This window comes from Oncorhynchus mykiss, chromosome 11 (assembly GCF_057628025.1).
Source record: "Oncorhynchus mykiss isolate SJ-2025 chromosome 11, ASM5762802v1, whole genome shotgun sequence".
Taxonomy (NCBI): Eukaryota; Metazoa; Chordata; class Actinopteri; order Salmoniformes; family Salmonidae; genus Oncorhynchus; species Oncorhynchus mykiss.
The window spans coordinates 30,216,911-30,230,536 of NC_143032.1; the positions used below are offsets into that span (position 1 = coordinate 30,216,911).

The window sequence follows — 13,626 nt, forward strand, 5'->3', positions numbered from 1 at the left end:
AATCCACAGGCTCGTGCAGGTCACGACGGGCAGACGAAAATTCCAACGTTATTATAATCAATCCTCAGGTTGTTTCTACAATAAATAATCCACAATATTTCAACCGGACGATAGCTTTTTCAATAGGAGAGAGAGAGAAAAGGTCTGCTCCAAGCTGCTCGCGCATGCAAAACTCTGGGGGGACACAGCTATCCACTGACGCGATGTGATCATTCTCACTCATTTTCCAGAAGAAAAGCCTGAAACTATGTCTAAAGACTGTTCACACCATGGGGAAGCCATAGGGAAAGGAATCTGGTTGATATCCCTTTAAATGGAGGGAAGGCATGCAATGGAACAGGGAGGTTTCAGAAAAACAGTACTTCCTGGTTTGATTTTCCTGGTTTGGTTTTTGCCTGTAATATCAGTTCTGTTATACTCACAGACAATATTTTGACAGTTTTGGAAACTTTAGAGTGTTTTCTTTCCTAATCTGCCAAATATAGGCATATTCTATCTTCTGGGCCTTGGTGCGTTTTTCATCCAAACATCAAAATACTGCCCGCTACACTCAAGAGGTTAACGACTACAAAGTCAAGGTATTGGAGTGGCCATTACAAAGCCCTGACCTTAACCCTATAGAAAATTTGTTGGCAGAACTTTAAAAGCGTGTGTGAGCAAGGAGGCCTACAAACCTGACTCAGTTACACTAGCTCTGTCAGGAGGAATGGCCAAAACTCACCCAATTTATTGTGGGAAACTTGTGGAAGGCTACTCAAAACGTTTCACCCAAGTTAAACAATTTAAAGGCAATTCTACCAAATAGACTCAATTAGTATGTAATCATCTGACCCACTGGGAATGTGATTAACGAAATAAAAGGTGAAATAAATAATTTTCTCTACTATTATTAACATTTCACATTCTTAAAATAAAATGGTGATCCTAACTGACCTAAAACAGGGAATTTTTACGAGGATTAAATGTTTAAATTGTGAAGAAAAAAAAAGTTCTCTTCAATCAGTTATTTAAATGGAAACATTTTTTAACTGTAGTGTATGTCTTTTTTACGTAAGTATTCAGACCCTTTACTCAGAACTTTGTTGAAGCACCTTTGGCAGCGATTACAACCTTTAATCTGTTTGGGTATGACGCTTGAAGCTTGGAAAATATTCTTCCATTCTTCTCTGTAGATCCTCTCAGGCTCTGTCATGTTGGATGGGGAGAAATGCTGCACAGGTGTATTTAGGTCTCTCCAGAAATGTTCGATCAGTTTCAACTCCAAGCTCTCTCATTCAGAGACTTGTCCCAAAGCAACTACTGCAATATAACTTAGAGGCCTCATTTGCTTAGTTCAACTGTCGTACCCAATCAGAACCCAAAATATACGCTAGTTTTACACCAATGTTTGTGAACAACGTAAGTGTAAGCAAAACTGTATAGCCTCAAAACATGGTTATCACTATACATTTGATATACTGGATGGTCAGTCTTTGCATCCATAGCCCTATGAAATTTCTCTAGCCCCATCCCTTAGCTTCTTCGCATAAACAAGGGCTGGGAGAAGGCTTTCTTATTGTTTCAATGAAGGATTCTAGCTTTAAGTCCCCTTGCACAAACACAGAGGAATAGTCAGTAAAGCAGCAAAGTCATTGGCAATTCTTGTCAGGTCTCTAGTGAGCATTGTTTAGTGCTGCAGAGGGGAGATAGGAAAATAGAACCCCAAACGGATACAGAATAATTATATTCTCTCTCTCTCTTTATTGTTAGTTGTCCTTGTTCTCCAGGATTATACACATTCAGTAGTGTTTTTTCAGTTTCTTCAATTTTTCCTATGATCAGTACAGTGCTCAGGGGAACTGGAGAGCGGCAGCGTTTGTTTACAAAGCATCACAGACTACCAAGAGGTTAAAGGGGTTTTGTCCACATCAATAGCTGGGATGGAACAGCTTTTTATGTGAGTCACTGCACCCCTACAGAAAGAAACTCCAGACACAAGCCTTCTGATTGCATTGCATTGCAAGTGTTCACACTTCAGAGCCATACTGAACAAGTATGCCTCCCTCCACGAGGACTTGGCTTGTTAAATGCCCTCCCTCATGCTAATGGCTGTCTGAAATGGCTCGCTGAAGATCAGGTGATAGTGAATCAGCAACGCCAAGAGGCGCGTCTTGTGGAGTTTGACAAAAACACACATGGCCCATTTTCATAATGCTGATTTAGTATCAGGTCCCCCGTCCTTGTAATTATATTAATTGATTATCACCTCAAAGGAAAAACTGATCTTATATCAGCAGTCCTACTTTGAGACACTTCGTGAATATGGGCCATTCTATGCACGGTATATAGTTCAACTTGAAGAGAAGCCATTTCAGTTCCATGTACAGTTCCACCCTGTAGTCATCAATATAATCCTTTATGACATACAGTATGTATAATGAGCCCTAAAAGCATGTCATATATTATGCAGTGTTAATTTTGGCGGCTATTTTAGATTTAGTTTTAGGCTTAAAATACCTTTTGGTTTTAGTCACATTTTCGTCATTTCAGCCTTCGTCTAGTTTGAGTCACAGCAATTAGTCACATGACAGTCCGTGCATTTTTTTCTATTAAATAATAGGCTACCTCTAACTTCCATCATGTGCATGTTCAGATAGCCTTGTCCAAGTAGGCCTTTTAACCTTTTACATTTTAGTAATTTACCAGACGCTCTTATCCAGAGCGACTTACAGTTAGTGCATTCATCTTAAAATAGGACAACCACATCACAGTCATAGTAAATCCTCAATAAAGTAGCTATCAGCAAAGTCAAAGCTAGTCAGGGGTGGAGAAAAGTCAAGTTCTAGTGTTCATTCGCAAAATGCTTTTTTAGGGGGTGGGTGCTATGGGAAGCTGGGTCCACCATTGGAATGCCAGGACGGAGAAGAGCTTGGACTGGGCTGAGTGGGAGATGCCCTCTCATAGTGCTAAGAGACCAGAGGTGGCAGAACGAAGTGCTCGGGTTGGGGTGTAGGGTTTGAGCATAGCTTGAAGGTAGGGAGGGGTTGTTCCTCTTGCTGCTCCATAAGCAAGTACCATTGTCTTGTAGTGGATGTGAGCTTCGACTGGAAGCTGGTGGAGTGTGCGGAGGAGCAGGGTGACATGAGACAACTTAGGAAGGTTGAACACCAGACAGGCTGCAGCATTCTGGATACATTGCAAGGGTTTGGGATTAGTGCCTGGATTAGGACCTGCTCCACTACCTGTGTGAGGTTGGTTCGAACTATACGGATGTTGTAGAACATCAACTTGCAGGAGTGAGTCACTGCTTTGATTTTTTCAGAGAACAACAGGGTGTTTTCCAGGGTCACACCAAGGTTCTTTGCACTCTGGGAGGGAGACACTGTAGAGTTGCAACCGTAATGGATAGGTCTTTGAGTAGGCAGGCTTTACAGGGTGGAAGAGCAGCTCTGTCTTGTCGTGGTTGAGCTTGAGGTGGTGGGCCGACATCCAAGCTGAGATATCTGCCAGGCATGCAGAGATGTGTATCACCTTCTGAGTGTCAGAAGGGGGAAGGAGAAAAGTGGCTTAGTGTCATCCACATTCTATGATAGGAGAGACCTAGTGAGGATATGACGGAGCTGAGTGACTTGGTGTAGAGAGAGAAGAGGGCCTAGAATCGAGCCCTGGGGTACACCAGTTGTGAGAGAATGTGGTACAGACACCTGGTGGGTGATAGATAAGAACAATGTTAGTTTGAGTAGACAAGTGACAGTGACAGCATGGAAATCAAATAAGGAGATGGACAGGTGAGAGAGTGAAATAATGTAATATCTCCACTTAGGAGAAATTAGTAGCCCTGTGCCACCTCCGCAATGACCAGATGCTCTCTGATAATGACAGAAAACATAGTCAGATGAAGAGAGAGCAGCTGGAGCAGCAGTGTTCTCTGGGGTGATCCATGTCTCCTTCAGGGCCCGAAAGTCAAGGGACTGAAATGCAGCATAGGCTGAGATTAATTTAGCGTTCTTGACCGCAGAATCGGCAGTTCTAAACGCTGCCAGAGACCAGGAAATCCACATGGATTGTGCTTGCAGGGTACACTAAATTAGAAGTGTTGCAGCCAAGGGGGGGGGGGCAGGGAGTCTGAAAAGTCTACATGTAGAGGAGAAAACTGAGATAGAAAACAGACAGTTGCAAAAGTTATAACAGAGCAAAATTAGATATTCTGAAAATCACTAGGTAAGGTACTCAAGTAAGAGTGGTGTGGAGCCTTTCTCTCTTTCCTTCCTCAAATAACTCTGCAGAACCATCGCTGTTTCGTTGACGGTCTTAGTTTTGCGACACAGCCACGGCTGAGAAAACAGAGGAGACTGAAGTACAAATACTAATTGCTAAATGCCTTGAAAAGGTGAAGTGTACACCTCCCGGTACTAATTGCTGATTTCCTAGGAGAGGAGAAACCACTCCCCCTCCAATAAAGCCACTGATTATGAAAACAATAAGTCACAAATTGCCCTGTCCCTTAATCCTGGTTGATGTGTCAACAATCATCTGCAAGTTAATAGCAGTAAGCAGTTCACAACACCAAGTAGGCTACTAGGAAGACAGGTAGAACTTTAAAGCAGATTCCCTTGTATACCTTAGCTTGCAACATTGATATTATGGCAGATTGTAACCAATACCAACCATAATTAACCATTTAGGCTATAATAAAGCCTTGGCTGCAGGTTAAACAATTAACAGCTCTGATTTTCTCCATCATCGCCATCAAGGAGGGCTAAATTATAGGGGTATCCTTGAAAAGGGGAGAATTGAATTTAAGCTTTCCAAAAATCCCAGAAGTACTGTATTAATGTACTAATATTCAACAAATAGCATTTGTTTTTCCTATAGTAAAAACACAACCACAACTAGCATTTGCAGACCGTGGCGCCAGAGTGGCAACACAGATGAATGAATAACAGAACACATGGGGAAATAGAGATTCCAGTGTGCTCAAATCAAAAATAGCCTACTTGAAAGAAAGAGAGTGTAAACATTATTGTTTCAGGTTGAGGTTAGTTACATGTGAAGGGTCTTGGCTCCGCATCAGTTCAAAAGACTGACGAATGACTCACGTGACAGCCTGAGAGCAGTGTTGGAGCTGGGCAGAATCAGATCACAAAACTGAAAGATATCAGTTCTGCAACTGAGAGGATTGCATGCATGCATACTTATGATTGGACAAAACAAATGTTATCGTCATAGTTTTAGTCAGGAAAAATAGGTTGTTGACAATATTTTTTTGTCATAGTTATTGTTGACAAAATGAACACTGATACAATGGTTTAGTAACCATTAGTTGTTAGGATGTGCCCAGAACCTCACACCGCTTTCATATTAGACACACTTTACATACATTATTTAATGTTTCTTATTTATTTATAGAGTAATTATTATTCAACATGTCCTCACCTAGGATTTGAACTGACAACCTCTTTGTTCACTGCCTTCCGATCTTCCTACTATGCCACCATATCTGTGTCAATAACTGATTTCACCTGTATTCCTAGACTTTGGACTTTGTTAAAAATACACTCAAGAAAAACTATTATAATATCATAGTGATTCAGGATTAACATTGAAAATATAATAGTATGCCCCACCAACATTAGACAACCATACAGAAAACCCTCAAATTGCTTAAATAGGTCAATTAAATCAATGACAGTCAGATTAACTGATAACTAAAATAGCAGTGCAATTGGCACTCTTTTGCTTTGTGCAGAGATGTATTATAGGTATTGAATCTGTATATTGAGTTCTGAAAAAGCTACAGACTTTGTAGCACAGCAAAACATTTGTCGTTTCACATGTGAAACTTGATTGAATGTGAAATAAATAAGCCCAGCTTGGTGCCTGGCCTTTAAGTGTCTGTCCTTATGCCCAAGCTTTTCACCGCTCCTTCTCACAGACAACAATTCCAGAGTGAAGCTGATGGAATTAGCGATAGCAATCAACACTAGCTTCTTCAGTAAAGCCAGCGTGTGGGTGTTTTTTTTCTCCCCCTTTATTTATTGCGGCCTCATGTCATTCTGGCAGTTTGATTGTGAATGATATTGGACACCGGGTGAGTCGATGGCCAGCGCATGTGATTGCTGTCATGCCAGGAAACTTGCCAGTATGCCAGCCAGAGACCATCAAATAGTCAGGAAGAAAGCCAGAATGCAGCAGTCACTGACAACATCAGTGGATAGCCTCAATGGATAGCCGGGACTGTTTTGTTGCCTCATCACGTATAACACAGTGAAGTGAAATATCATTGGCCTGGCTTGATTGATTCATAATTTCTCTCTCCAACACCCCCTTTCCCTCCATCTTTTTCTTTTTGTTGTTCCCCTGTCTCTCTCCATTGCGTCAGGACGACGCTATCTGCCAAGCTGGTAGTCATATCCTTCTACTCCACCCTGTACCGTGACACTTGTTTACTCTTGAGGATGAGGCATGTGATGAAAGCCAGCTTCCTCTGAGAAAATAGGCTTTCGACAGTCACCTTGTTCCCCTCCCTCAGGATGATAAATGTAGCGTCATCTCTAACACTGTGACTAGCTCTCTTTTTAGCACTAACATGGATGGCTTGACAAGTCGCTCCTCTGATCTAAAGTAGGGGGTTATAGCTCTGAGAAATATTTATGTTTTTGCGCTGTCTTATCAGTTAAAGAGCTGTGTCAACATGACAGAGGAGGCTCAGGCCATTGGCGATGTGAGGTAGTGGGTCAGTGATTTTGTCTAGCCTCATGATGTAATTTGATAATGCTGTCTGTTGTTAACCCTCACAAATGGGAACATCTATTCCTCCTCTATATGTCATGTTAAATTGCTAATTTAAGTGATTGGTTCTTCATTTAGATTTCTTTATTCCACTGTTGTTTTTGAATTGTTGTGTGAATGAGAGACTGGAATTAGTTGCGCGTTGCTGGGAGATGGAGCTTAACAAGCTGATCTTTACATTAAGGGAGTTCTCAGGTGATGCACTCCTCTCTAATTTCTATGTCCTATCTATTGAAAGTTATGTCAATACAACAGGAACAGTCCTTTTGACTGAGTGTACTATGACACAATCGATCATCTCTAGGCAGCCTACAAAGAATGTCCCATAAAAACAGCACATAAAACCCTTACCTTGCCAACATACTGGTTGTCATTCCCGGTGTACTCCTCTAGAAGAAAGAATTGATTCCACATCCATCCTCGTTTGGCGCGCTGGAGTATCTTTCCATCATCCTTCTCCGGTGATGTTCCCAACAGATTCACAGTATTTCCAGGTGCCATGGGCAGGGCAGTGATTGGCCGCAGAATGGAGACCATAAATATAATCTGCAAGTGATTGGTTATCATGGTATCCAATCACGTGGGGAAGGAGTTCTGTATGACTAATGTGTTATGGTAATGAGCTTCTGGTAGGATGCACGCTGGAATGCAACGCCACCAAATCATGCATTGTAGTCCTTTTCCCTTTGATAGCCTATTGATCCCTGTGAAGAAGAAAAATGAGGGTGAATCAGAGAGATAACACAACAATGATATCGAATTCAGGTAGACATAATTTGTTTCAATATCTGCCCAAAGGTAATATCGCCTGCCTGTGTCCAATATTAAGAGAAAATTGGCTTCTAAGCTGTTTAGCGTTGCCATTATTTTAATTGCTACTGTTTTTTTCCATAGATAAAACATTATGAATTATATGCTCTGCAAGATGAAATTACACATTTCTTCAAATGCGTTCATTGATTCTCTTAGTAAAGGAATTCTAGTTTCAACTGGCAGTCTGCCATTTTATCTCGGATTTGCTCTGATATGCTAGCTCAAACCTGCTAGTTCCAGTAAAAAAAACATATCACAGTAGTTTTAGTTCATGCAAACATAAGTTACTGACTCATTCCTGCATACAACCATTTAGCTGGCTAGCTAGCTGGATGACGTGATTTGCGGTTTTGTTCATCGTTTTTTTGCTTTGATTAAACAGTTGTGAAATGACAACACGTGTATAGTTTCTAGAAACAAAAGGTAGCGATAAAGTAAATAAATACAGCCAGCTAGAATTAATTTAAAGGAAATTAGCTAGCTTGCTAGCTACTTAGCTACATATATACAGTAGAAGTCGTAAGTTTACATACACCTTAGCCAAATACATTTAAACTCAGTTTTTCAAAACTTCTGACATGTAATCCTCTTAGGTCAGTTAGCATCACCACTTTGTTTTAAGAATGTGAAAAGTCAGAATAATAGCAGATAAAATATTTATTTCAGCTTTTATTTCTTTCATTACATTCCCAGTCGGTCAGAAGTTTGCATACATTCAATTCGTATTTGGTAGCATTGCCATTAAATAGTTTAACTTGGGTCAAATGTTTCGGGTAGCCTTCCACAAGCTTCCCACAATAAATTGGGTGAATTTTGGCCCATTCCTCCTGACAGAGCTTGTGTAACTGAGTCAGGCTTGTAGGCCTCCTTGCTCGCACAGTTTTTCAGTTCTGCCCACACATTTTCTATGGGATTGTGATGGCCACTCCAATACCTTGACTTTGTTGTCCTTAAGCCGTTTTGCCACAAGTTTGGAAGTATGTTTGGGGTCATTGTCCATTTGGAAGACCCATTTGCAACCAAGCTTTAACTTCCTGACTGATTTCTTGAGATGTTGCTTCAATATATCCACCTAATTGTCCTACTTCATGATGCCGTCAATTTTGTAAAGTGCACCAGTCCCTCCTGCAGTAAAGCACCCACACACCATTTTGCTGCCACCCTCGCGCTTCACGGTTGGGATGGTGTTTTTCGGCTTGGAAGCATCCCGCTTTTTTCTCCAAACATAACAATGGTCATTTTGGCCAAACAGTTCTATTCTCTTAATTATTTCATTTGCATTTGTGGGATAATATTCATTTATATGTGGTGGTGCTTCAGTTCCATCAGTGGAAACTATAATACTTTTTGTTCACAGAAAAAAACAGGGTTCTTTGTATGTTCAAATCTAATGCCTTCGTTGACATTAGGGTTCTTTTTTCAGATTGTTGAACAAAAGTGGTGGAATTATCAAATCTGGTCCTTGTTTGTTCACGGTCCCTCGTTATATACACAATGAATGCTTGTCAGGATGGCACTGGCACTATGGCCTTTCCACTAGCCTCCCACTAAATGGGCTCTTTTAGAAAAGGAGGACAAGATTTATTAGGATTAACTTCCCAAAGACCATAAATTATGTATGAATCCCCAAATTACCTATCAAGTCAGGCCCTGATGGGGACTTTACTTCATCTAGGTACTCTATCGAACATGCCATGAAGCCAATAATACAGTACCTTTAGATGTCACTGCCAGCAAGCCAATTATTCTTATCAAGCATGGGATACTTTTTGTATATATATATATATATATATATATACATTGTGTGTGTGTGTGTGTGTGTGTGTGTGTGTGTATATACAGTATATATATATATATATATAAATAGGGGGGTATTTTTAAGACAGTTTGGAAACAAGAGGAGGATACAGGTAGGTGGAGCCCATTTAGTGAGAGACTGGTGGCAAGGCCTTCATTGTGTATCTAATGAGGGACCTTGAACAAACAAAGACCGATTTTACAATTCCCCCACTTTTGTTCAACAAAAATAACCCTAATATCAATGAAGGCATTAGATTTGAATGAACAAAGGACCCTGTTTTTGTCTGTGAACAAATTAGTATTATGGTTTTCATTGATGGAACTGAAGCACCGCCACATGTAAATTAATATTATCCCATGAATGCAAATCAAATAATTAAGCTAATGAGATCCAAAAATGAAATATTAAAGAGTCTTAAAGAGCTCTTTAATTCATGTCATTAGAGATTGAGCTAATGCCTGTACTGAATCAAACCATGACTCTCATACAGACAGGTTATGTCTTGTATCCAAATGTTAAAAGGTTATGACAATATCAGAGAGAGACAGTTAGGATTGGGAATACTGGTACGGTCTCAGCTGTCATCCAAGGTCAAGACTTCAAAATATTAAGCGGGACTAGACCATTCATGGTCATTTAGAGTCAGCAAAACCACCATCTACCAGTTTTCCAGATGTCTAACCTCAGTAAAACAGCAGAACATACAAAATCCCTAAATTCAGAAAAATTGGCAATCCATGAGGACAAATTCATAATTTTCACAAAGCATGAGATCGATAACATGTATGAACCAAGAACATTTGATATCGACTGTGGTTTTCCCTCCATACCCCCAGATACAGAATGAAACCAAGAACATTGGGGATGTCATGGGGTGCCAGTAAGCCATAAACTGATGATGATGTACTGTTATCACTTCACTATGTGCCCAGGGTTTGTCATGACTATGACAGGCGGCAGGCGGGCGCAGCATCCCAGAAATCGGGAAACATTGGCTGGAAATTAATCTGGGCTGATTCCCGTGATTGCATTTTCTAATTATCATTCAAGGCTGTCCTTGAGTTTTAATAGCATTCTGGATATTAAGCTTTGATGCACCATGCCTATTAAGCATTAGGCCAGTGTGTCTTTTTAGAATTCCTCCAAACCCTCCATTAAAGGATGAGCAGAGTGTACTGACTGGATTTCTTGTCCAGATGCTATAGACTCCGCTCACTGAATTATCTAGACTTGATTAGTCCATTAAATGCCTACAGTGTATAAAAAAGTTGTTTATGATTAGATTAGGTGGTAGAAAGCTTGAGAGGCTTGGCATGCAAACAGACAGAGAGAGGCATGAAAGGACAAAATCGTTAAATATGCTCTTACAAGTTAAGTCTTTGAGTAGAGCGTTTAATTTGTGGTTGTCCATTCTGGCAAAAGCAAGTAGAATAAACACTATTTCACACACACACACACACACACACACACACACACACACACACACACACACACACACACACACACACTTGGAAGTTTTTAGACTCCTAACAGACATGGTCAGTGGAATTGCACTCTCCCTTTATACTGTATGAGTATCCTGGGTGCGTTTCTCCTGAAATCCAAAAACCTGTCTGCAACAGCAGCCTTAATTGGGAATATATAACCACTTGTAGCCCAGCTCGGTCCATTCCATTTTACAATCGACTGCTCCCTAGACCTTTACAATAATGTGGACACTGATGATCACATCTCCCTCTGCAATAATCAAACTTAATATCATACATACTGTATCTTACTTTGCCATCAACAAACTCATTGAAGGGCACTAAGGGACCCATGACCCAAAATTTGAGAATGTTGTGTTTATGACATTACGTCATAAAAAAAAAATTGGTCAAATACAACATATTCGATATTTGGTTTATATGATGTCCCTGTGGATGTTTTGAATACATATTTGACAAAAACCAAATGTGGTACTTGAAAATCTAAACATTTATAAAAAATGTGCACTTGAGGTTTAGGCAGTTGTGGTCTATTGAGGTCAAGGGATATTTATAATAACTATTAATGTCTGTTTTGTGATTTACAGATTGAGTGGCTCTTGCCTACTGATTGCACACTCACAGACCACCACAGAGCCTAGTCTAACAGTAGGGCGGTGATGCAGCTGTGAAAAAGCAGCAGACCTGTAAAAGTGCCCACTTGGTGGAGCCCTAGACCTTTCCAACATCGCTAGCATCACGGCTGCCGGCTGCAGTCTTTGGCAAGGCTTGACAGCCCTTTATAGATGCTCTGAAATCTGCCGCAATTTTGAAATGCTCTCTTCACTTTGTAACTTGAAGACTGGGGGTAGACTTCTAACATATGTGAGGCCATAAACAGACATTATGATTCCCATTGAATAAATCATCACTGTAGATAGTTATAGTTAGAGCTGTAATTTTGATCCGAATGTGACACAATAAGGGGAAGGTTATAATTTAATTCAAATTTTCTTTACCAGTCTATTTATGAGTTTATTGATCATATTTTAATGTTTTATGTGTTTTGAATGAGCCCCAGTACACAAAATTCACTACAGGATCCCAGCAATTTCGAACAATGACATCCCACATGATATATCTTTTTTACAGAGGTTTTTTCCTAACTATATCTAACATGTTAATTTAGGGATCATCCGTTATGTTTACATTTGAGGCTGTTAATAGATTTGGTTTAGTGTTTGTATGAGAGCCATGCAGTTTTTGTGTGTGGGAGGACAGGGATTTGCTATTTTTTATTCCAACACTGAAAGGCCATTACATATCTGACAATAATTTAGGGAACATGTTAGTGTTTAATTTGTGTTAAACAATAATGGCATTACACAAACGACCGAGTACAAAATGCACCCTTATAAATCGCCTGTGTGACTATAAAGCTGTCTCCACCAAGCCCCACAAAACACAGCAGCAGAGAGAATGAGAGGAAGAGAGGGAGAGAGAGAGCAAAAAAGAGAGAGGGAGACAGAGACGGACGGACAGAGAAGTGCGTTCTTTGCTTCAGGGTACATATGACATCCTAACATACTCATTAAGTGCAGTGCTCAAAACCCCATGATCAACCCCTTCACCCTTCCATGCATTTGAGCTGAGATAGGATCAGTAGTACAGTGCCTCACCATCAATTCTGCTCACACTTAATTACAGGTAACGTTTTGCCATCTCTACCACACAAACACACACACACAAATCCCTCTGGCAGCTGACATAAGTCTGGTTATCACTTAGCTTATTGGTGAAAGGCCGTTCATTAAACACTTCTAATCAGAGTGATACACTGGAGGAAGAAAACTGCCGTTAGCGTTCACATCTCTAAATCCCCTGCATGCGCAAACACATTGCCAGTCCTATTTTGTTTAGGAAAATAATCTGAATGTGTGTAGCTACTGCCCTTCACATCTGTAAATCTGTCACACGAGCACTGTGTCCATCCGATTTTGTTTAAGAAAAGTATCTGAATACATGTAGCTACTGTCCTTCTTCTAGCACTTTCTATTTTGGAGTTTCCTAAGACTGCAGTGGTTTTACAGAGATGGAGAGGAAAGTTGACCACAGAGATTTGGTCGGATTAAAACTTCATAAAATATTCAACACAGAGGTTCCAGATATCAACCCCTTGATTATATGTTATTTGTAGCATGGCAGGTGCCCAAAGTAAAGAATTCTGCACGTTAACAACATGTAATGCATTGATTTACCTGTTCGCAACAATCCAGCACCTATCTATTGCAGGTGGGTTATTTCACCACACCATCCAGAAAAGTGAGACAAAATATCCTTTAAAACAGAGAACAGAAAATCCGAAACCTTACCTTTTGTATTTACAGCTTAGTAGTGTCCATCTGTGTTTCTGAGTGTCGTGTTACTGTGTCCCTACTCCTCACGTAGCAGTGCTTAGAGGTGGCGCTTATTCTGAATCCTCTCGGCTGCACTTACATTCCAAGACTGACAACAGTGCTGCGAGAGCGAGTGTGAGCGTAAGTCTCTGTCCAGCCTGCTACTCTCCCTCTCCCTTCCTCTATTTCTCCACCCCCTTCCTCTCTTTTTTCTCTTCCCCCCACCCTGTCTTTCCAACTTCTCTTTCTCTCTCTCTGCCTCTCTCTCCCCTCGCATCACATCTTGCTGTGGATGTCGGGAAGACTGAAGCGGAGAAGAAAAAAGAGAGAAAAGAAAAAGGAGCAATGGCAACAAGGGGACAAGGAAAGGAGAATGACC

At 40.6% G+C, this 13,626-nt stretch overlaps 1 protein-coding gene across 1 annotated transcript in view; it reads right to left on the reverse strand.

The window, feature by feature from the left end:
* The window catches only part of LOC110535566 (cadherin-10-like), a 63,422-nt gene extending 50,024 nt beyond the window's left edge, over positions 1-13,398 (reverse strand). Inside the window, exons 1-2 of the mRNA XM_021620631.3 lie at positions 13,224-13,398; positions 7,123-7,475 (exon numbers count right to left, since the gene is read on the reverse strand). Coding sequence (XP_021476306.3) covers positions 7,123-7,338 — 216 coding nt within the window. The 5' untranslated portion in view covers positions 7,339-7,475; positions 13,224-13,398. The remainder of the gene's footprint in view (positions 1-7,122; positions 7,476-13,223) is intronic.
* Positions 13,399-13,626: the final 228 nt, after the last annotated feature.